The 25,974-nt window shown below is 36.2% G+C and overlaps 1 protein-coding gene across 3 annotated transcripts in view; it reads right to left on the reverse strand.

Moving 5' to 3' along the window:
• Nucleotides 1–5,430: 5,430 nt before the first annotated feature.
• Nucleotides 5,431–25,974, reverse strand: part of TAFA2 (TAFA chemokine like family member 2) — a 465,665-nt gene continuing 445,121 nt past the window's right edge. For 2 of the 3 annotated variants that reach the window (XM_019800050.2, XM_034644337.1), the window contains exon 5: nucleotides 5,431–7,555. In XM_019800050.2, coding sequence (XP_019655609.1) covers nucleotides 7,544–7,555 — 12 coding nt within the window. In that variant the 3' untranslated portion in view covers nucleotides 5,431–7,543. Of the gene's footprint in view, nucleotides 7,556–15,906; nucleotides 16,153–25,974 lie in introns of all 3 variants that reach the window. The other variant, XR_004620993.1, reaches the window with a different exon arrangement.

Here is a 25,974-nt window from a genome sequence, read left to right on the forward strand (position 1 = left end):
CTTCTCTGCCCCAAGGCCTCCAGCTGGTATCTACTAGGGGTCTGGGGCTCACTGAGGCAGCAGGCCAGCTATGGTGCCTGGACCCTGTTATCAAGGACCCACACTATCAAGGTGGAGTGGGAACATTTACCATGGCGTTTGCCAGGCCCTCTGACCTGAAGTGAGTTCTAGCAGTTACCCTGCCATTTGGCAGGGTACTGGGTCTGCTTCCTTTATATTCAAGTTGCCCCTTAAGTCATGGCCTTTTTTGTGAGCCTCAGGGTAAATGAATCTGCTCAGGTTCATCAGTACTATCCCTCTCCACTACAGTTTACAACACTGGGGGTGGGGATTCCCTTTGTTACCGTGTGTCTGTCTCTCTTCCCGTTTTGTACGTGGTCTCTCTATCTTTTGTTGTATAGAAGCTGTTCAGTCAGCTTTCAGTTTTTCTTCAGGAGGAACTGTTGTATAAATAGGTGTATATTTGGTGTGTCCATGGAGGAAGTGAGTTCAGGGTCTTCCTATGTCACCGGTATGGACTTGAAGTCTCATGTATAACTTTTGACTTGCCCAAAACGTAACTACTAATAGCTTATTTCTGACCAGAAACCTTATTTTAATAACATGGTATCAATCCACACATATTTTATATGTAATATGTATTATATACTATATTCTTACAATAAGACTAGAGAAAAGTAAATGTTATGAAAATCATAAGAGAAAATACATTTATAGTACTGTATTGTAAAAAATCCATGTTATAGGTGGACTCCCACAGTTCACACCTGTGTTGTTCAAGGGTCAACTGTACTTACATCAACACAATTCTTGGCACACAAGAGCACAAAAATATTTGTTAATGAACGGATTTCTCCTTATTCCTTATCTCTAATTAAGCTGTTCTCCACTTTCAAATCTAGTTTCTACCCCATCCAGATTTATAAACATCATTCCCTTTTATTTTACTTGCCCTCAGAGTCTTCAGATAGCCCTATCCTATACTTCTTCGATGGCATGTAAACTAATGCCCTGCTATTTACTACGACAGAGTTAATTAAAATACTGGCTCTGCCACTTACTATTATGTGACACTAAGGAAACTGTTTAACCTCTCCATGCTACAGTTTTCTTATTACAAAATGGTACTAACAATAATATGTCTATATCTCAAAAAAGATTAAGTTATAAAGTTCTTAGAACTTTTGGCATAGAGTAAGGACTCAAGAGATGCTAGGCTTTTAGCCTGCCTGTTTTCATCCAAAGATGATCCTACTATTCATTTATCTGGTTTTTGTCCAGGCTGCATTACACTAATGGAAAAGTCACATATCTCTATGAATTAAATGCCCTGTATTAAGACTTTATTGCTTTTTGAGCTCTCAGTATCTAAAAACACCAACATTTGCTTCAAACATTTTCTGTTCACCTTGATTTCAAACCAAACTCTGTATCTTGTATACTCAGCAGATAAATCTCATCTACTTAAAACCTATATGTGCTGCTGTTTCCTCAGTCCAGAGGCCCCTCGGCATTATTTCCTTTAACCTCACTTCTGAATTTCTCCCTAGCTTCAGCCATTTTTGTTCATTTATCTAACAGCAGAAACACAGATTGCACTCACACTAACCTTTTCCTTTGGTATTCCCAACCTATTCCCAATAAATCCCTTCTTTTATCAATTTCTCCTTCTCTACTTCTTTTGCTCAGCCTGTCAACCTTTCTGGTCTCTGTCGAAGAAAACGTATTTTCACTTCTTCTGCCACTGGTTATTCTTTAACCTTCTTTGCAGCCACATAATTCCTGAAAAAAGGTGGTTTAAATGCAATGTCTCTACATCACAGTCTCTACATGCAATGTNTCTCCTTCTCTACTTCTTTTGCTCAGCCTGTCAACCTTTCTGGTCTCTGTCGAAGAAAACGTATTTTCACTTTGTCTGCCACTGGTTATTCTTTAACCTTCTTTGCAGCCACGTAATTCCTGAAAAAAGGTGGTTTAAATGCAATGTCTCTACATCTTCCCATTCTATTTAGAACAAATGCCGCAGGCCCTAAGACTTTTTATATCATATATTATATGGTTTTATCATTTTCTATCAACACAGTGTTTACACCAATTGCAGGGTGAACAGAGCTGACCTCTTTCACAAATGAAGAACCACCATTTAGTAAATACTATTCACTACATACTGCCCTTTGCATATATTAACTAATTGAGTCTTCACAACAATCCTGTGAGACAAGGTATTTTCCCTTTATAAGTAAGGATATTGTGACCTAGCTAATTTCTCTCTTATTAATATATTTATGATCTTGGAGTCATTAACTTTCTCTCAGTAGCCCAGGCATAATCTGAAACTCACCCATGGGCTTGTCAACCCCAGTGATTGTTCTTTGATTCATGTTCTACCATACTAGGGACACTGTTGTCTGGGAGGTCACCAAAGTACTAAGCACCAATTGCTTCTTCACTGTTCACCCCATTAGATTTTCTATGGGATTTGGTTCTGTTTCTTCCTTACACTTTATGACTTTCTTTCCATATAGATATGGACACCCCTGCCTTCATTTCTTTTTTATTTTCAGTTCTAGGTTCTTAACACACCACTTCCCCCTCTTCCCTCCCTCTTTTGCAGCATATATAAACACACTCTTATTTCTCTCATATTTAAAAAAAACTCACTTTTTGGATTCTGCCTCCCCTTCATAAACACTACCGTATTTTGCCTTTTCATTTCCCAAAGAGAAGTCTATGTGTGCTATTTCCACTTTCAACTCTTATTCATTCTCCAACCCAATGAAAGCTCAATTCTGTGATAAGCACTTCATTGAAACTGTTCTTTCCGAGACCAACAATAATCTCTAATTACCAATCCAATAAAACCTGTTCAGTCCCTATTTGACATCACTTCCACCTTGGGCGAAACCCTTCATTAGTGGTTCTTAACCCTGAGTGCTCATTAGAATCACCTGGGGAGCTTTAAAAAAATAATAATTGGTCTGGGATTAAAGCTTGGGCCCAAGTAAGATCAAATCAGAGAGTAGGGTCAAGCATGGGGAATTGTTAGGATCCTCAAGTAATTTAAATTGCAGTTGGGATTGATATCCACTGTTTCACAGTCTTCTCAGTGTAATAGTCCAAGCTCAGGCCTCATTCCCTCTCCCCCAGATTATTTTAGTCCTCTGTCACTTCTCTTCAAGTCCATAATCTCTCTTCTTTATGATCCTCAATCACATTTTTGCTAAAATCTATAAAACACAACTGTGGACATGCACTGTCCTGCTCACCTAACTTCTAGAATAAAGTTCAAACATAAAGTTCAGTCACTTTCTGCAACAGGATTTGCAGACAAATGTTTAGGACGTAATGCCTCCTAGTTAGTAATTTTCAGTATTTTGACAACAGATATNAAAGTTCAGTCACTTTCTGCAACAGGATTTGCAGACAAATGTTTAGGACGTAATGCCTCCTAGTTAGTAATTGTCAGTATTTTGAAAACATATATAAAAAAAATCAAAGCAAATATGAAATACTTAAGTCTTTTGTGCACCCATTTTCCATAGGTTAGCATAGGGCCAGCATAAGTAGAGCATTGAAAAATTACCTCGTGAGCTGATTTTAAAAGCTGGTGATGGGTAGTAAGGAGAGCACGTATTGCATGGTGCACTCGGTGTTATACACAACTAATGAATCATCGAACTTTACATCAAAAAAATAAAAATAAAAAAAAATTTTTAAAACGTATTTTAAAGGTTAAAGGTTAAACTTCAGCTCACCCCAGAATGTAATCTAGCCAGATATACCTTGTAGGAATTTAGTAACTGTCTGTTAAATGCTAGATAATTGTAATGTCTACACTGCTTCTCAGTCTCAGTGAAGAAAAAAAAAAGAAGAGGAGGAAATCTGCTATCTCTACTCTTTTTCAAAGCATTCTATTANGTTATTTTAAAGGTTAAAGGTTAAACTTCAGCTCACCCCAGAATGTAATCTAGCCAGATATACCTTGTAGGAATTTAGTAACTGTCTGTTAAATGCTAGATAATTGTAATGTCTACACTGCTTCTCAGTCTCAGTGAAGAAAAAAAAAAGAAGAGGAGGAAATCTGCTATCTCTACTCTTTTTCAAAGCATTCTATTAAAAAAAAAAAAAAACCTTGATAAAAGTAGTAATGTGCTATACTCTGTGGGTATGTTCCCTATGTGGGTAAGGGGAGTGGGAAGCTGCCCAGTATATATGTCTCTTCTGACTTTTCTGTTTCTCCTAGCAGAGTGTCTACCATCATTTATTCCTTCCCACTTAAGTAAGTCAAAAGGAGAAAAAGGATGGTGAAAAATACTATTTGATACCTTTGCATATATGGCTCTTTCAGATGGGTGTATCACCTATGAATTGAGAAAATAATCAAAACTTTATAAAGATCAAGTCCCATTTAATCATTGTGCTATTAGCTACTGTGTATCATCAAAGGCCATGGCCCAATTATACAGTACAGGATTTGCTGAGGGAAATAAAGAACAGGATCAACTCCCTTTTTTATTTCAACCTTAGATACAGATTTGCAGTTCTCCTCCTACCCATTAAAGTCAAAAGCAAGTTAGAAATCACATGTGGTACTGTCTGGCATTAAAACTGGAAGTCTCCATTATGTTAAGGCAACAAGAGTGTACAGAAAATAAAGCTAAAGGATGTTATTCTAAAAATAGAGAACTTGAAAAAAACTTACTACAAATCACTCATTGACCATATTCTTATGCTCTAATACACATCACAGTAAAGTTTTATCAATTGAAAAGGATAAGATCCCTGTCTCTCTCTCTCTCACACACACTCACACACACAAACACACACGCACACACACACTGCATGTGAAATTGGTAAATTCTAGGTAAGTTCTGTATTTGAGTTAATAATATTGCGCCAATGTCAGTTTCTTGGTTTTACAAGATTTTGTCATTGGAGGACAGTTGGGGGAAAGGGCACACAGAACTTCTCCACTCTTTATTGTAACTTCTTGTGAATTTTAAACTTTTTTAAAAATTATTTTTAGAAATTTGAATGCTGAGTTATAACCGTTTCTGATATTTTCATTAACATTTCCAAATATAATGAATTTCAAAGGATAAGCAGTATATTTAACAATTTGTATAATAGAATTTTGTGTATTGCTAGCAAATATACATCAGTTGTCCTCATAGTCAAGATGTGGGCAAATAATAGCACAAGGGTAAATATATCTCTTTCAATTGTTTCCTAGCAAAGAAGCAAATCAAGTATTGGAACCTTGTGTAAATGGCAAGAGTTGCCATGGATTCTTATTAAAAGTTAGATTGAAAAATTTATGTCAGCTTGCCCATGAATTCAGAGGTTTTTCTGGATAGTAACTGAAGTACTTTTAAAATAAAACACTAGAAGACGGATTCTCCAAATGTAACCCATGAAAGAGAGTCCCTTTTATATCCCAATTTTATTTACCTTTTCTGAATTGTCACAACATTAATCTACTGGGGATAATCTAGTTAGTATATTTGAAATTCCATTTATTTTTTTCTATTGATATGCATGTGTTACACTTGAATATAATACAGAATTTCCAGTGTTGTTTTAAAGGACTCAGTTAAAAAAATGAGAAGCATGATCTACAATTTCAAACAAACCTAGGACAAATTCATAATTTCCAAAATAATACAGTTTTCTACTTTGTTCCAAAGAAATTAATGCTGTTATAATTGATGGAAAAATTCCAGCACAAGTGTTACTTTTTTCTTTCCGAATTCATACAGTCTTAAACTATTGCAAAATCCACTCAAAGCCATCTAATTAGTTTTATGTATAATTAACATGGAGGGAAGAAGTCATTTCATCCCACGGACTTGGGGGGCAGTACACTTTGGTTCAGTGTTCAAAGTATACTTTACAAATTTAATTTTTAACCAATTTTACACTTTAATTTTTCCGCCCAGAAAACATTCTGGGTAATGCACTGGTCTTTGAAATTTGTTACCAACTAACAGACCAAAACTCTCCAAGGTATGTCAGCCTCCATCATGGAAACCAACATAGACTTAATTGACCATGGCATTGAGTTTTAAAAATATGAAAAATGGTCACATCTTTTCTAACATGATGGAATTTCTAATAGGACAATTTCTGAAGTACCTTCCTGTTAGGCTATGATGAGTAAACAAAGTCTCCGATTGCATCCCTTCAACTACACATTTACACAATATTATCACAGAATGGCTATGCATTTTCAGTTCTTCTCCAACTTCACATAACAAATGAAATAAAATAAATGTAGTATAAAATTATGCGTTCTGTAATAACTTAGAAAAAAATTACATACATGTTTAAGGCCTTTAAATATTTGTAAGACTTTCCTGTAGAACTGAAAAACAAAAATGTTAAAATGACTACAAAACTGTGGATGGAAACTGACCTAAGAAATTGTCCGAATGGCACAACTATAAGCAAATATTTATAAATTTGAGACCAAGGAAAATGAACAATTCTATTAACAGACTGAACAAATATATAAGCATTCAAACAGTCATTGGGAGCAAGCAAGGGACAGTCTATAAAATGAGAGGACAGTTAAAAAAAAAAATTACTAGAAGAAATCTTAAGTGAAGAACTCTCGAGCTAAGAAATCAGAAATCCACATGCACCCCTGGCGATTTTTTTGAAACCGAAGGTTACCTACATAATTGACTGCTCACTGCTGATTTCTGCGAAGGGAAAAAGTAAATATAAACATGAAAGAAAAAGCCCACTTAAAAACCAAGAGGGAAAGTACTCTAGAAGTACAAAATAGCATATAATGAAAATGGAAATTCAGTTCTAACTACTACCTATTTAACTGACAGCTGCAGTAGTATGTTAGCCTTGGGGAAACATGTCAGCTTGTCTATACATTCTTATATGATTGATGTCTTCAGATAACTATTACTTGCCAACAATAATTATTATCAATGGATATATATTTCCATTCCTTTAACAAAAGCAACTGTAAGATGCTAAAACATGTAGGCTTTCAGAGCTCCAAGATTAGGATACAAATAAAACTGTCTCAGTCTACACCATGCCAGAGAAGTTCGCAAAGGAAATGTCAGTAAAGCCGGGTACAGTCCCACCAACCAGTGAACACGGGACCGGACCCAGGAACATATCCATGGCAGAAGGCCGGTGCACTTGGCAGACTTTCAGAAACAAGAAAAGCAGTCACATTGGAGGCCAAGAACCCAAAAGGTGAGTGTCTCTGACATCACCTGGAAACACCAGCTCTTCAGATGGCAACTTCAAATTCTCTTAGCAAGTGCAATTTTACAAGTTGAACACAGTTCAAATCTGACAAAATCTTCATGACATAGAAGTTCATGTCTGACTTTTTAAAAGTCTTGGTTTCAAGAAGAGGCTGGTTACGAGCCATGAAATCCCTTGGAAATAAGACTCTGCAGTGCCTCTTGTGAGCAGAATAAAAATCTCCTTTCAAGATCACCTCAGGAATTAAGTTTCTGTGCATATGTTCAGGGTAATCAGGCTTGAGGATCACTTGATTTATCCTTAGTTAATGGGTTACCTACAAAGGAAGAAGAAAATTTAATCATTTTATAACAAGGCTGTGATCTTAAAACTCCAAACACAATTTAGTCTTAGAAATTAATGACTCAAAATGGTGGTATTTGGTATATCAAATAAATTGTTGAATTTTAAAGGAATACCATATTCAGATGTTGCCATCTTATAAAAATACACCCATTGTTTGTTTTTTTCCTCTTTATCCTTTCACAGTACTTCAGAGCCACTTGCACAACTACCCAAATGACTGCAGCTGTGACCAGGAAGATCTTAACTGGTGATGCTACCTGTCTCAAATCCAAAGAATGATTCTGGAATCTTTGTTCTTTGTATAGAAAAATATCTGGGGAGAAAAACAATGATTGTACAATATTTTACCAAATTTTAAATTTTCAAAATTCTCAAAAAATTGATTAGGATAGTATTATTAATGCTATTGTAAATATTATTAAGGGAGGTTCACACTGGCTTTTCACACCTACTTAAGTCCAAAGAATGTGTACAGGAAAAAAAAATAATAGACATCCGGAATACCGGATACCTATATGTCTCTCTCTATATGCATATGTGTAGATGATAGATGGTTGTAGAGAAAGAGATAGATTTCTACTGTGTCAGTGAATTCCTAAGTATACTCTAATGTCAAGGTATTTGGTTGCATAACTATTCTTTTCAAGCAACAGTTATTACAAAAAGTGAATTCTTGAAAGTTACTGTGGACTTTGGTTTTACTCCATTAAATTATATAATTACTCATCCTTCCATAAAATAGTTATGGAAAGGCTGTTTTTTGATCAACTATGAAAAAGAGAAACATTAAGCAAAATAACCTTGCTCTGGCTCTACCACACCTAGTCTCAAATTACACTGCAAAATGAAGCTATACATTCAAAAACAAGTATTTTCTGTGTGGAGGCAGCCATCTTATATACATCTCATTGGTCAGCTATCCTGCCCAAGGAAGAAGCCTCTACTTGCATCTTTAAAGCTTCTTACTCCCATGCACAGAGGAACTATGGGAGGAATTGAACTGAGGATGAAAGGACACAGACACAGAAGGGACTTGCTCACCTCCAGAGATGCTGGGAGCAGGGGCTATCTTAGGGAGGGCAGCAATCTCATTTTCAATTTGTCTTCCACTTAGCGGTCATTTTATAGAAGTTCGGTGAATGGCTCCCAGTTTGAGTGTGAGTGTTAAGAACACCGCAGAAAGCAAATATGAATTTTCTACAGACATTATGTCACAGGTTGTCAATAGAGATAGCTGATCATTGTGAAAAATACAAACTCTTTATGATAAACTTTCTTGATAAATACTGATTTAACACAATCCTTGATGGCCATTGCCTGAGCAAGATCCACTTGCCTTTTCTGGGTATTCTCCTCTCAGTAGGAAGACTTAAAAAGCATGATAAAGGACTATATTTCCAAAACTAGTACAAGGAAAAGAGAGGAATTGAGAGAGACAGAACTAATGGGTTAGCCTCAGCAGGGATTCAGTGTAGGCAACTGGACGGACATGGTGCCGTGACCCCACGAGAGAGAGTGGCATGTCCTCCTGTGTCATTTCAAGCACCAGCTCTAAGTAATCTGTTCGTGGGTATGGTAGATGGCCTCTTATCTTCATTCCAAGCTACGTATTTCATCCTGCTAGTTTATATAAATCTGGAGAGTGATTCTCTGAACTATATATTAAAGCTTTGTTTTCACATAATTTTAAAAATAGACACTCAAATTTACAGTACAATACCAAAGGTTTATGTACATAGAACAAATTTTTCCTCCATCTCAGTAAAATACACGTATACACATAAACACATATATACAATGCACATCCTAAGAATATCATAAATCTGTTTTATTCTATTTCTTTCAGCTAAAATAATTGCTAGAAAATAAAAATTTAAACATGACTAGAAGAATTGTCTAAGCATAGATTGAAACATGATTAAAATGACTTTTTTTCTTGCTCCAGTTTTCCACAATATTCCTAGTTTATTAATCCTAAAAATATCCTAGCACATTTTACGAGATGAAGATAGGGCTTACGTGGGCTATTTGTTTTAGATTTCATTTTTGTAAATTACTCTGATCAAGTAATTGTGGTTTGGCGTGTGGAGTTCTCGGTTAAGGTCACGGTGGTAGTGCTTGCAGGCACAGTGGACACGTCACGCCACTTCTTGGTTTTCCCGTATGTAGAAAGGAGATAATCCTGTTAACCTCACAGGGTTGCCGTGAGGCTCAAATAGGATAATGTTTATGAAAACATCTATTCTGAACTAGTATAATAAAAGTTTTAGAGGTTTTTTTTAATGCACAAATTTTTAACAAGAGAACCACTAAAAGTACACTAACAGATATTTAGTCACATTAGAGGAACTCTTAAGGAATCCAAACAAAGGCTAAGTAATTCCTTGTCCTTTTCAATGTAGTACACGTATGATCACGAGTGAGCATGTCTCAGCCCTCCTTGACAACCTCCAGATTTGTACCAACTCAAGTGGCAAAACCAGAGATTTGAAAACATAAGGATGATTTTGAATGTACGTACATTATCACCAACTTTAATCACCTAATACAAAAGACACGGTATTATGTAGAATTGAATTGTGCAAAATGTAACACGAGAAAATCAACCCTTTAATGATTTACGTGCTTATTAAACAAGTCCAAGTTACTCAAGTCAGAATTCTGGCATGCTGATTGGAAAAGAAGTGCCATTTGACCCGTTCCTGATATGCAAGTGTTCTTTAAGCAATGCTAATACAATCTGACATTTACAAATGTTGCTCTTCCTTCAAATTTTTTAATACACCACATTACGCATTGCCTTATTTTTAGAATTTAAATATTATTCTCTCTCACTCAAGCCGTATCTTTTGGAAGAGGCCACATAGTAAAAAGTGGTAGCTTGTAAAGAGAATTTTCAGCCAAGTTTTCAGTAACTAAAAGCAGGAGGTTGCAATAAAACCATCTTTACAGGATAGGAAATGGCATTTGCCACCACGAATGTACTGCCTTTTGGTTCTGAGGGCAGTAGATATAAAATACTGCATGAGGGAGAGAAGTGGTCCTACGATCATTACAGTTGTGCCTTGAGCTTCATACGTTTTAATCACCACCTCAGTGAATTTGCCTTTCCAAAGGCAATGTTTCACACAGCTGCTCCTTTTTATGTAAATCTTCCTTGTGTGTGCTGCACACCAGCCAATTCAGCAAGAAAAAATACTTGACAGCTGACACATGCAAAAGGTAATAATACTAATAGTAATAATAACAGTAATGGCAGCTTTTCTTGTCACAAGCACAGAGCCATCTCAGTAATGACCCACCAGGATAGAGCTAACCTGCTAACATTAAACAAAAAACACGAATTCTTTAAGAATTATCCCCTTTTTTTAAAAAAAAACCATCCATTTATTTCTCCTAGTCTAACAAATCTATTACAGGATCCTGATTAGATTTCTCAAAAATTTGTGCTAAAATCACATTCTTTCAGTCTGTTTACCAATATAACTAGAGAAAACAAAACCAGGTAATGGCATACATAATGTTAGTTAAATATGAAATTAAGTCAGCTATTTTATACTGTTTTTATTTTATATTTTGAACATTCTGCAGTATCCTCTGCCTATCTTCTAGTGAAGATAAATTAGAAAGGCTAAAAAGGAAATTCAAGAATCTTCCCTGTCCCCAAGTGTAAAAGATGATTTTATAAAGTTCTTAAAATAATTCTATTCATGGAGTCTGTAATTCCTTTTTCCCCGCTCAAGGCCCACCGCCTGAGTTATCAGTGGGAGGCAACATGCGATGATGAGAGATGCGACGGTGCAGCCGGATTCAGATCTCTTTCTAAGCATCTTCTCACACTGCGGAGCTGAATAAGCTATTTGAACTCCCTGAGCCTGGTCTTCCCCAAGGATAATATGAGAATGGTTTTACCAGACCCCATGCATTTGCTATCATGGTGAAATCAGATAATCCTTCCAAAGTGTCTGAGTGAATGCTTTTAAATAACGGGTGGTAGTAGTAGTAATTCCCAAACACGACATAAAAGGTGATATGTAGGATAGTTATTGGGGGGAGGGGGCATTACTGCTGTTTCTCTGTTACTGATTTAAGTTAATTTTCAGCGTCTTATAGAAACTGATCTTGCAATTACTCATTTTGTATTCTTACTAGTCATAAAAGTCATGTCAAGAGGGAAGCACCACTGTTTGGGCCTACTTTGGGAGAGAGACTCTTTTCAGATGAGGTGATATAGAATAGTGGTTAAAAAGAATGTATCTGAAGCCAGGCTTCCTAGGTTCAGTGCTCAGTTCTGCTGATAACTCAGTGTGTGACCTTGAGTAAAACAGGGATAATATTAGTACCTACATCATAGGGTTGTATGAGCTGAGGAGCAAATAAATTAATAGGTCAAGTGCTTAGACCAGTGCTGGGCATGTAATAAACACTATGTAAATGGTAATTCTTATTATATATTATTTATATACACACACATTTCTAGCCTTCTGAATGCACTGAATTCCTAGTTTTTGCCCCTAATTTCTTCTGATCGTACATTACGAGTGTTTATAGACACATAATCCATTCTTTTTCATTCTTACTTTGTCTTTTTAATGGACCAACTGCCATCAGACTTTGCATACAGAGCAAATATTTAGGAAATTAGCGCTATACTTTAACCGCCTAGCCTTAAAAAATAAGTGTGGTATAATTATGCCGAAACAAAATGCAGATTTGTAAATTTCCTTATTCTCTGCAGAATTGAGAGAGAATCATCAATAATCATCAATAATCATCAATTATTGATGATTCTGATATTTTTCTACTTTGAGTTTTATCCCATACTCCAGATTTTTTAAATCCTAGTTGTTCAGTTTTCCAGTCAACATAAATTTGAGAAATCACTGACAAATTTCCATAGCATCGTGAATCTTATCATTTTAGCTTAATTCAAAAAAAAAAAAAAAAGAACTTCAGTGTGGTCATTAAAGTCTTATTATGAGGAACTATTGGACAATATTTACGTTCCTGTGAATATAAAATGGGTCCTATACACACAATAATAGACCAGACAATGCATAACGAACATTGCAAGTCAATTTCATAAATATATGTTGAATTTACAGCGAATACCCATGTTATTAGAGAAACATTTATTTTTGGACTGATGAACAATATTTAAACAGTTGGAAGGCAAGGAATAAATATGTGGCAATATTTCCAAAAGGAGGTGGTAGGTTTAAATGCAGCGCATGTCCAGTCTTTATAATACAGTTGCTTCATGACATCACAACAGGTACCAAGTCAAACTAACATTCTGATAATAAGTAAATTCAACTTATTTGATAAAAGGAAAGCTAGAAAAACTTTATAATCCTAAAATCTGATTTAAACGAACTCTCCCTTGCTTGGAATATAAGTGCTGCTTTGCTGCAGATGTATTTTTTTTAATGTAGCTCTTACAAGTATATGAATTAAGCCCTTGCCTTAGTTTTTGTGTACTGAATGTGCAATTAAAACATCGTTAGTCTGAAGTAGCAGGTTTTCTCATTTAAACTGGAGCAAAGCTGCCACTGAGCTGGTCATAACTGTACGTGAATGCACTTGTCCTATCTTAAAGCACCTTATATAATGAGGTATTACAAAATGAAAGACACCTGTCAGTCTGAATAATAACTCAAGAGTAAGCTGACCAGACAGCATTTAGGTATAGATGAGGCACTATATGGCAATGACGTATGAACCATCTTCATAAATCTACCTACCTATATAAAAAAAACTAAGGCTGTATTTTACTTTCTTGGCAATGCAGATGATTCCTATAGCCATGAAAACTGTTGGATTCTCATGCCACAGTTTATTTTTCCTTCCTAAGAATGTCCGGTGCTGGCTTGGCCTGAACATTTATTTTAACATTTGAGGCACCAAAAGCCAGCTGTATAATACTTCTGCTAGCGTCAGCGTTTCTACTAAATGACCTTGTTATCTCTCCTATAAATTCTCTAAAAATTTAACAGCCTTGAGTCATTGGAAGGATAGTCATTTCAAACAACAGAGAGCATTGCCATAGCTAACTGGTTATTTTAGGTATAACACAGTGTGGAAGCAGAAAACGTCCTGTAATCTAACTACACTTCTGGAGAGAACCCAAACACCAAGCATAACGGAAGAGGGGTGGCCTTACTCCGATAAGAGTTTTATACTAGTGTTACTACCTGCTAGTCTGAGCACATTGGACAAGTCACTTAAAAATCTCTGAATCTCCAGGGTTTCTATCTGCCAAGTGAGTCTGTTAGACCCAGTGAGCTTCCCATTCCCTTCTATCCCCAAACTACTCTGAATTTCTTAAGAAGCACTAATTCCAAATAGGATAAAACTTTATTTGAATTACCTAAGTTCAGTGGTGGTATAAGCACTGTGTAGCTTTCATTTTTCTAAGAAGCCTACTCATTATATTAAAATGCAAAACTAGTAAGCTTTTACCACAAATACAACATCTGTCAATGGCTTTCAGGTTCCTATGCTGTGTAAGTAAAGATCTTGACTGGAAATGAATCTTTTGAACAGATGGACCTGCATTATTTCTCGGAACTTTGAAAGCTGTACAGTGCGCCTTCCATGAACTCTTCTATGTGACTCATGAGAGCAGATGACTGTTTGTGTTGCCATTTATGCACACTCATCTCCTCACAAGCAGATCAACTGATTCCGTCCGGATGACATTCACTGCTAGCATAATAAAACATTCCCCGATATCTCTTTGGGTAGTTAATAAATTCCTTTGGGACATTTAGGAAGTGTAAGACTTTCCTTCTCCTGGCCCTTGTTCCCACCTTGTGTTTATTCCAGGTAGAAAATTACCCCCAAAATTAAGATCATTCTGAAAGACAACAGGATAACAGGATCCAGTTACGTTTCGCTTAAAAACATTGAAAAGTCCTTAGACAGGGAAAACAATCATTTTGAATACTTGGAGGAAATCTGAGTAGACTTAAAAAAAATATTATTTCACATACCAGCCTACTTCACACATTTTTAGAGACAGTTGAGATTTTGAACTCAATTGGAAGGTACTTTACCTGCCAAATTTGATATTCAGTTCATTTTTTTTAGACTCACCTCTAATTTATAAAACTGTAATTTGAATTGATAGTTTTCATCCACTTTCAGACTTACAGCCTAACTTGAAGCAGTTTAAACCTATCTGCTCAAGTACCGTACTTCTCAAGAAATGCAGCCTCACTGCGTATGAGGGTAGCAGAAGTAAGCAGTACGAATTGTACTCAAAACGTGAATTTGAGGTCAGTGGAGTTGGGGACAAGGGCTGAAACATGGAAGAAATACTTCTTAGTAGCCTAGAGATTCCAAGAGCAACATTTTCTCTGAACTTCCTGGGTAGTTTGAGTTGCAAATGCAAATGGCTCTTAGTCACCACCTTTCCTTGAGATATCTTCTGAATATGTGTTGCTGTCACTTGGAGAAGAACTTGGTGGAACTCGAACCACGCTAGTACCATGCCTGCAGTAGCACATACGCCGTCCTCCCCGTCCCCATCCTTTTCCATAATATTACATTTAGAGATGATCCTTCCATATGTGGTATATCTTTGGGAAATAAGTTGCAAAACTAGAATGTATTTTCTGAAAAATTGTAATATAGTCTGTGATGTTTAATATACTGGATGCTTTGCTTTTTCCCTTCTGTTTCTCAGTTATATTCTTCCCTGGTTGTTTTTTGTTTTTTGGTTTTAGAATCCTAGTCACAATTCTGTAGTTTCAAATTCCCAAAGTTGATCAAAATGTGAATCTTTAGCTATTTCTCATTGTTTAGATGCTAGTTTGACATAGCTGATTCAGTTACAGGGCAGTGTGTGTGTGTGTGTGTGTGTGTGTGTGTGTGTGTGTGTGTGTACACAGATTGGACCAGTAGGTAAGAATACAATCTTCACTTGGTTTATGGTGATGTAGTGAAAGCCTGATGGTTCAGTACCTTTCATGCTAATTTCCTCATTAATAGGCAAGTTGAACACTGACAGAGGTTCACTAATACACCCAAAGTTTTGTATTATCCATTTCCTATTCTTGGAAAAACAATGTCTACTGCAGGGCCATTGTAAGTGACAATATTAGGTTCACCTCCTTGTGGCAGTTTTAATTTGTGGGTCTCATTAGTTCTGTAAAAAAATATAAAAGTTCTCAGTGCCTTTCTTTAAGTTCTTTGCCTTCTGATCCCTAAAGCTGTACCAATTTCATCTTTCCCCCTGAAATCAGGAGCACCCAGAAGGCTAATGGTAACTATAAGAAAGAGTAGGTTACAGTTAGTCCTGTAACACAATGTACACACCTGCTGCTCTGTGAGAAATAAACCAAGACGAGAGCTCATTTCAGGAGATGTTTTGAATCTTTACTCCTCAACGAAACTTCTGTCCCTTCCTTAGAATCCGACCAACACTAGGATTCGCCACACTAGTGCTCCAACATGGAGCCAGAATTTTTTTGAGTGTGGAAAAATCAAAAACTGTCATCAGGCACAGCAGAAACCTTCTCTTTCTACTTCTCCATTCGAACTTGAAGAGTTTTACACGTTTGCCTAAGGAATAAACACATGTCAGGTACTCCACTGTTCAACAGATGATTGCAAGAAGCAAACCTGGGAGAAAGGGAACATTTCAACAAACATAAAGGGACAGAGAGACAACAACTTCCTTTACGCCTATAAAAGTTCACAATGGAGATAGGTTTGCATCTCTCCTAAAGGATTATAAACTCTCAGAACATTTTTTTTTCAATTTCAGAAAAATGCATACTCATAAATGGGACCTAAAATAAAAAGCTTGCAAGAAAGTGATACAAACATCGTAAGAATTTCTTGTTAATATTTTGGGAAGCATTCTGTACTAACTTAATAAAAAAGTTCATTAAAATCAAGGGAGAAAGTATATAGAAATCCATACACGATCATTTTGACATAAAAGGGTAAAAGAATTATACAAATGGTATTATGTAGTAGCATTCAATTATAATTTGCTACCTTATTTTTTTGTTATTTGCTACCTTAGCCACCCATAGGCTTTCCTGAACGTCCATGTCTACAGTAATTTGTGATCTTGCTGCAGCATGAACCTGAATCATACACAATTTAACGCTGATAAATGGGGCCAAGTCATTTAACCAATGTATAGGTCTAGCCACCCATAGGCATTCACAAGCCAGCTTTGTTACTCTCTGCTCATCAACTATGTAATCCTCATTAACAGTCTGAATGGGATCCATGACATTTTTCAGTTGTAATTTATGACATTTTCTAGATAAAGACTTTCAAACCTTCTTTATCATCTCTTTCCCAAAGTACTCCAGAGGTATAAAATATGTACTATTTGAATTTCAAATATTTGAATAATTTACTCTTTGAGAGCATAACATGAATACAATAATAAATAATAAAATCATATGAAGGAGTGGCTAGTAATTTCGAATTAGACAATAGAAGGTTTTGGTAATATGAATCAAAGCAAAACATTTCCTACATAAATTTGAGAGCTGAGGATATTATTTCCCAATTTAAAAAAAAAAATTGAGTCTTTGAGTAATAAGAACCAACTGCTTGTCCCCATCATGCCTACATCTCTCCCTACCTCACTGGAAAATATAAGACCTAAATATGGCCTGAGAAAGAATGAAACTTTTGAGTTCTGGTCACCATGATCACTTGATTTTTATCCACAAAGGTCAGAGCCAGGGCAGTCATAAAGTAGATCTGTGTCATGACTTGCTACAGACACACGTGACAAAGGATGAAGCTGGAGAAAATTTAGAGGAGCTTAATATCAACCCACCTACCTTCCTCTCTCCGTCTTCCCAACCCCTTCAGAGAGACATAAGCTCAACCTTAGTCATAACTAATACTCATAGGACTTGACATGCCCATCCATATCCCCTTATCTTTGTATATAGTTTAGCTTTGCCTGAAATACTCTTCTTTTTAAGTCTAAGAAATGTTACCACTTCATAAATCATCAACCTTTGTGATTCATCCAGTCAGCACTCTGTCCATATGTCTAATACATCTCATCATATTTTGATTATTTATTAATCTCTGTTTCTTGCACTAAACTATGATGTATTAGAAAAAAGATACTAGCNACCACTTCATAAATCATCAACCTTTGTGATTCATCCAGTCAGCACTCTGTCCATATGTCTAATACATCTCATATTTTGATTATTTATTAATCTCTGTTTCTTGCACTAAACTATGATGTATTAGAAAAAAGATACTAGTGTAAATTTTGCTTCATCCGTTCTAAGCAGCATTCCAGGCACATAAATCATGCCTAATATTTATTAAATTGCAAAACTGAAATGATGGGTGGGTAGATAAATGGACAAATGAAGGAATGAACATAAGAGGAAAGTGATATGTAATTTCACAGAAAGGAAACCTAGAGCTACTATTTGGATTCTCTGTGAATAGCTAGGGGAACAATTAAGTGACCCAAAAGGTCAGTTCCTCCATTTTAAATTTTTTAGGATTATTCCCATGATTCTCTGGTTTCAGAATTTGAAATTATAGATATGTATGGGTCCTGACATCAGTTTCACATTCGCACCTCAGATATTTAAATTTATTCTCCTTTGGAAAAGGTCTGATTTTTAAAACAAAATTAATTCATGAAAATAATAATGCAAGAAGATAATAGCAATGTGTGATGCTTTAATTGGTATTAGACTAACCACTTGGGATATGGAAAATGTCCAAATAGATACATCAAGGTTGATTCTGGCACACTCATTACAGTTAACATTTCAGTTAGAAATTATCCTAATTTTTTTTTAATGCACTTCTCTCTTGAGTAATTTCCATACCGCTGCTTAACACTGTCAGGAAAATTTTCCCATGAAATATTCCGTGGTGACAATTATCCTACACCTAAGTATTACATGCTTGCTTGACATCAGGTGTGATGGTATAAATGAGGTACCATCAATTTTATAATAGAACAAAGTAAATAAATACCACAATGATTGATTCGCCGCCAAAATAATACTGTGCATACAATCTCTCTCTCTGTGCATACATTGATTATATGCTCTGTATTTAGTTCAGGATCCCTGACCCCTCCTCCCATTTTTTTTTCCAAATATAGAGGCTAGTATTTTAAAAGGCAAAGAGAAGTTAATTTTTGCTTAGCAAAAATTGCTTAGCAAAAAAACCTTCATTTTCTGGTCTAGACTAGAAGGCCAAAGACAGCTGATCCCTTCTCCTTAGGGAAATCTGGAACCCTCCTCACCCTTTCTTTTGCCTCCACCTCTCAGATCATAATTGCTGGCATCAATAGACAGCTTAGTGCACATTTGCTTTCTCTTGTAATCCTCAAAATTATTTGAGACTATCCCCATTTACTATTTACAGATATTAGGCCTTGTTATTAGTTACTATTATCTTCAACTTACAGTTGAAGAAACTGAAGGTCAGATAAATTAGGTGGAACTTCTGGAAGATGCCTCTGAGCAGCAAGTGATAGTCTGGGGACTGAGATCCTCATTCTGCGGCTTCAAACCTAGTGGAATAGGTCCTGCACGTCTGGTTCCATTCATTCACTTGACTAATATTGATTGAGCGAACACTTAGTAGCAGACACTGTCCTAGGTGTGAAAAAAATCACTACCCCTGTGAACCGACAATCTAGAGAGGCAGACGAACAACAGACACAATAATTGTTCAAATATGTTAGGCCAGCCAGGAGAAAAGCAGAGTCAAGAGGAGGAGAGGGGTGTTTGAGGTAGTTAGCATAAACAGGGAAGATTTGCTGAGAAATGAGACCCGTCAAGGCCTACAGCAGTGAGAGTCAGTCAAGCTAATGGTTGGGGGAAGAGCACTTTAGAGGGAACAACACATATGACCTGAGACAGGAAAGGGGAGGGTGGTGTGGCGGCACTGGAGCACACAAGGAATGCATAGTAGGAAACGAGGTCGCAGATGTTATTCACTCATGAATTTCTTTGTTCAACAGATGTTGTTGCTTCTATGTTACCTACTGAGGATGAGGCAAAAGCAGATACGGTCCTTGTTCTCCATGTGGACACACACAAAGGAACTAGAAACACACATGCTGCATGTGTTCCTCCTTCCAAAAGTCTCATTCCTGGAAGTCAGAACTGGATAGAACCCGAATGAACACAAGAGACCTCAGTGACATCTTCTTCTTCTTCCTTCTTTCTTCTTCCTTCTTCCTTTTTCCTTTTTCTTCCTTCTTCCTCTTCCCTGGAAGCTACTGTTCCTTCTTTTCAGACAGTGAGATTTACAAAGTTTTCCAGAAGGAGTGGGTAGTGAGCCAGTCTGTGTGTGTACAGGAAACAAAAGTTTTTTTTTTTCCTAGCAAATGTTTTCAGCTGACTGTTAGCAAAGAATTCCTCAATGCATGACTTAAATTTACTTACAATCTAGCTAGATTGAGACATCCCCTAGTATAGAAAAACAATCTAGAAAAAGAAGGGCACTCTTCCCTCTACTGTAGCAAATGACTTTTCCTTTGAAGGGATGTCTCCTCCCCAGACTCTTCAGCTGTTCTTGGGATAATGAACTTCAGGAGAAATGTGAGGCCAGTCATGAGAAAAAATACCATATCTCTGCTTTTAGGGGGTTTTGAAGAGAAGAGCTGAAGAGTCTAAATGGAAAATTGAAGCAGATGGAAAAGAGCAACTTGGGCACTAACCCATCCAATGCAAACCGGTTTGAAATGTGTAGCAGGGAGGAAGCCAAAAATTATTTGGTCCATTTAAGCTTTTCCTATTCAAATACTTATCGTTATAAATTGGAGACTAGGAGCACTTGGGTGGCACAGCGGTTAAGTGTCTACCTTCGGCTCAGGGCGTGATCCCGGCGTTATGGATTGAGCCTCACATCAGGCTCCTCCTCTATGAGCCTGCTTCTTCCTCTCCCACTCCCCCTGCTTGTGTTCCCTGTCTCGCTGGCTGTCTCTATCTCTGTCAAATAAATAAATAAAATCTTTTTAAAAAAATAAGTAAATTGGAGACTAGACTGCCTGGGTTTAGCCTCCACTCCATTGCTTATAAGCTATGTAATTTTGGGCAACCTCCTTATTTCTCATTCTCATGTGGAAAAATATGTCATGTATAAAATGATGATAATAATAAGCCTATCTCCTGGGGTGGTTGTGAGGATCAAATAAAGTAATATGTGTTAAGTGCTTATGATCCTGCTTGACCATAGTAAGAACTTACTTATTTTTACTAATTCTAGTAAAAATGGAAGTTGCATGCAAGCACTAATGCAAGCAGAAAAATCCCTTATCGTGTGGTTTCTTCATGAGGAATTATACCTTTTATCATTAGAAAATGTTCTTCCTTAGCAATAATTTTGCCACATTCTTCCTTACTATTAATATCATTATATCCGCTTTCTTTAGGTTAGTGTTGGCATAAATATATGTTTTCTATTTATTTTCATATTTTCAGTTTTTTATTCTTATAATTTAGATGCGCCCCTGATAAACAGCATATATTTGCATTTTGACCTTTTGATCCAGAGTAACAATCCTTGCACTTATTTGCCTTTTAAGTGGATCATTTAAGCCATTTACATTCAGTATAGTCACTGATAAATTTGTGTTAAAATCTACCAAGTGCTTTCTGTTTGTTCTTGTTCTTGATTTCTTTTTCCTCTTCTGCTGCTGCCTTTTGTACTCCCTCTGGCACTGACAATAACCTTCATAAGTTAAGTAACTCCTAAAACTGGACAAATCTCTCTTGGTTTTCCTCCTACCCAGATCCCAGACCAGAAACTCTTCTCTTCTCTTATTGGCTTCCAATGCCTCAAGTATACCATCTTATATTTTGTTAAGCTCTTCAGTCTCCTTTTGGGGAAGGGGAAGATGGAGTAGTTTGACAATACTGCTAAACAACCATTACTAAAGGTGAAAGTCAAGTTTCAGGAGTTCAGTGTTACTGATGAACTTGGTATCGATTAGTCATCCACTAAATTAAGTAATTTTTTAAATTTATCTTTGGTCTTCTACCTGCACAGTACCTCTGCGTAACGATCATATTTAGATTGAGTCTGATTTCCAAACTTACTTCCATCTAAAACATAAGTTGTTACTTGTACTTGGGGTTACTATATTTTTCAGTTTGAGTAGTAGTCCTGATTTACACCTATTGTCCTGACTTCCTGTTGGGTTTATCTTGGAAATATGTCCTATTATGGACAATACATTGTATCTTCACCATATAGAGTAATTGTCCTTATTGTAGAAACTTCAGTTTTAGTAAACAACTCTTGAATGTTGAAATCTTAACTCTATGAATGAGTGATTCTCTAATACAGGTATTTCAGCCACTGTGATTGGCAAAAAAACGGAACATTTCTTGAAGCATAAAACATTTCTGAAACCCATTAAATCACATCAAGTTGCTAATAAATTTTTAAGGCTGGCATTGAGAAAGGGTTCCTAGATATAGCTCTGTACTAACTTCTTCAACTTTTCCATCATAAAAATGAGACATTGAGGTTGTAATGTTAAAGACTGACTATAATATTATCAGTTACTATTGTAATCCAAGGTCATGAACTCAGAATCCAATTAAAGCCATGACACACACTATTACCTTTGAGATATAAGATTCATTATAACAAAGAGGTCAAAATAGGCTTACAAAATCTAGATCTATTTTAAAACACTAATACTCAAGTATAGGGTTCATTCACTGATATTTTTTGTTATTTCTGTTACAACATAATGAAAAGTTATAATGGCATTTTCCTAATTTTGCCTAAAATTGAAAAATCATTGTGAATTTCAATATCCCCGAATTTTTTCCTTCTCTTTACCATGAATAAGTAAAAGTTGCTTAAGAGGTAGTGTGTTCTACATATATTGAACGGTCATCTACTGATGATGATTAAAAAAATGATGGGGGCACCTGGGTGGCACAGCGGTTAAGCGTCTGCCTTCAGCTTGGCATGATCCCGGAGTTATGGGATCGAGCCCCACATCAGGCTCCTCTGCTATGAGCCTGCTTCTTCCTCTCCCACTCCCCCTGCTTGTGTTCCCTCTCTTGCTGGCTGTCTCTATCTCTGTCAAATAAATAAATAAAATCTTTAAAAAAAATGATGAATTTAAGATTTTTGGAGAATCAGGCAGACAGTAATTAATAAGTAATGGTTAAGAGCACAGGTTAAGAGTATCATCCAGCTATGGGCTTATTCTGACTTGGGTATTTATTAAGTGTGTGGCCTGTTATTTCACTACAAAAGACCTCTTTCCTTTCCTATACATGGAGATGGCCCCTATCTCATCACACTACTATGAAGGTTAACTGCAATAATGCCTATAATGAGAATACAATAAATGCCAACTCTTAAAAACAAACAGTACTTTGGAATAAGTATTTTCAAAAACAGAAATTTATATACTTAGTATTCTCATTATTCCATTGTTATTATAAAATATGAACTCTGTATAATAAGGCATTAAGTATGGATGCATTTCTGGCTCTCTGATACTATAGTTGTCCTTTCCAAAGTTTTACATTTCCTGTGCTGAGTCTGTTTTATTTTCAAATGTTATACTAGAGTCAGGATAAATTAAAAAGAGGGTGTATTATGCACATAAGGTCTAACACAATTTTTTTTCTTTCCTAAGAGTAAAAACTTATATATAACACATTTTGTTTGAAATGTACTGAGGTTAAAAAAAATCACTTAGGTTTTATTTGTTATTCCATAAATAGGAATTATTAGCCTCTGCTAATTGCTGAATATCTATAAACACGTTCAGCATCAGTTTCTACTTGGTGTTTTTGTGATTTAGTAAGAACATTAAGTTGTATTAGTAATAGCAAAATGGGCAAGAGTAGCTCAGCATTCAATAAAACAGTCCTTTACTGCTGTACCAACTACTCAAAGCTAACCTCATCTTAAATTGCCATAGGCAAACAAGTACAAAAAGCTTAAAAAAGAATAACCCACAAACCAAGCACATAAACCCTAGCATAACATTTCTCTCTCAAGTGAATAAAACCTTTTAACCATAAAAGGAAACTCTTTTGTGAGGCTGTCTTTGAATTGTACCCGTGGATGGAGAAATACCAGTTGAGTAAATGACAATAATTGCAATGTTCAGGGAAAAAAAATCGCCTCCTTCACTGGGTAGCTCTGATCAGTCCTCAAGAGTCCTCACCATTTTCTGGTGGCTATAAAGGAGAAACTGTTTCTGCTCCTGCAACATAAACCTGCCTTTACCACTGGTCAATACAACAGTTTTCACCGGGCCCATTTGTGATAGGTAACTGGAATGGCCCAGATCCTGTTACCATCATAGCCTCTAGAATCCACATATTCCATCTCTATGGTTCCTTTCTAGCATGATCTTTCTGTAACTAATCCAAAAGGGAATAGGTACACAGACCAACCTTTGAAGAATTTGTGCTTTTTTAAAGCTCACGTTTAAATAAGAATGGAGGTGGTAAGGGAAATCCTGAGATATCTCTAGTTAGTGCTTATTTAATAAGACTGACTACTTGGAATAATAATGTTCATGTTTGAGTTTTGAAAAAGCTGGCCCATTTTATGAGCCTATCAGCAACTTTCTTGATTAACGTATTTTACTTAACAAGGATATATAGCCCTTACCCTTGAATGGGAACTGTTTTAGTGCTTTACAAATACTGACTCATTTAATCTATATAAGGAACCTATCTGATGGGGATACTGTTATCATGATCTCACAAGGTCACCAGCTACTAAGTGGCAGAGTTGGGATGTGAACCCAAGTAATCTGACTCCAGAGACTGGTTTATTAATCATTACACCATCCTTGAAGGCATTCTCAAAGAACATAGCAGCCATTTCTCACTAAGGCAAATAGGACCCATCGTAAAAATAGACAAACAGCTCTTGGCGATGCATCCATTGTGAGTGATTAAGGGAAAGCTAATACAACTCTTGGAAACATTCTGGAGTCATAGAGCAATTTTTTTTTCATGTAAAAGTCTTCTTAAACACAGATTATTACTCCCTTCCCAAGGAACACTTTCTTGCTTATATATTAGACTAAATCACTAGACATACCAGCTCTAGAATAGGTTTCTGACTACTGTGTTTCTTAGCTTTTCGTATGTGGTATGACTAAAGAATGAGGTTATTTTCTTTGGTGTAATGATGGTTTCTGTTGTTGTTCTTATAAAAAATGCATCTTTTAGGCATGGATGATTTACAGTGACAACTTTTAAATTACTTGCTTGCCTTACTATATCTTCTCAAAAGTCTGCCCTTTCTCTCCTATCTAATCTGGTATCTCATAATAAGAGGTTGGAGGTAGGTCAGAAAAAATGTCAAAACTTTCAGTTAAATGGGAAAAGACAATGTGCATAAGAAGTGGCATCTCCATTCAGCAGAAAGATTTGTGACTATACCTGTCTTTGGATATCTAGTTCCTAATATAATGACTGGCACTGAATAGATGTTCAAGAAAGCTTAGCAAATTCAGATTCAGGTATGATTTTGTTCTATCTCCATTGACAGGTACAACACACAGAGTTAAATAAAACCTCCACATTTACACATAGAGTGCCAAATTTGCATGCATAAAAAAAAATCCCTTAGGCATATAAAAGATTCTACTTTTTTAAATAAAATTTTAATTCTTTTTTCTTATTGAGATATAATTGACCTAATGTATGAGTTTCAGGTGCACAACAGATTCAATATTTATATACTGTGCAAAATAATTATAAGGATCTAGTTAACATTCATCACCACATAGTTAGAAAATTTTTTATGTGGGAAGAGAATTTTTAAGATTTACTCTCTTAGCAACTTTCAAATATTCAATACAGTGTTGTAAACTATAGTCACATTGCTGTGCTTAATATCCAAATGACTTAATAATTTTACAACTGGAAGGTTGTGCTTTTTGACATCCTTCACCCATTTGGCCCACCCCCAACCTCCAACCTCTGGCAATCACCAATTTGTTCTCTGTAAGCTTGGTGTTCGGGGGGTACTTTAGTTTTGGTTTCTTCTGCTTAGATTCCATGTATAAGACGTATCCTATGCTATTTGTCTTTCTATGTCTGACTTACTTCACTTAACATAATACCTTCCTAGGTCTACCCATGTTGCTGCAGATGGCAAGAGTTCCTTCTTTTCTCTGGCTGAAAATATTCCATTGTATATAAAAACTTTTTTAAAGTTTTTATTTTAATCCCAGTTTGTGAACATAGTGTTGTATTAGTTTCAGGGGTACACCGTAGTGAGTCAACACTTCCCTACATCACCCAGTGCTCATCATGAGTACCCTCCTTAATCCCCATCACCTATTTCCCCATCTCCCAATCCACCTCCCCTCTGGTGACCATCAGTTTGTTCTCTAAATATAACTAAGAGTCT

The sequence above is a fragment of the Ailuropoda melanoleuca genome, chromosome 15 (assembly GCF_002007445.2).
Source record: "Ailuropoda melanoleuca isolate Jingjing chromosome 15, ASM200744v2, whole genome shotgun sequence".
Taxonomy (NCBI): domain Eukaryota; kingdom Metazoa; phylum Chordata; class Mammalia; order Carnivora; family Ursidae; genus Ailuropoda; species Ailuropoda melanoleuca.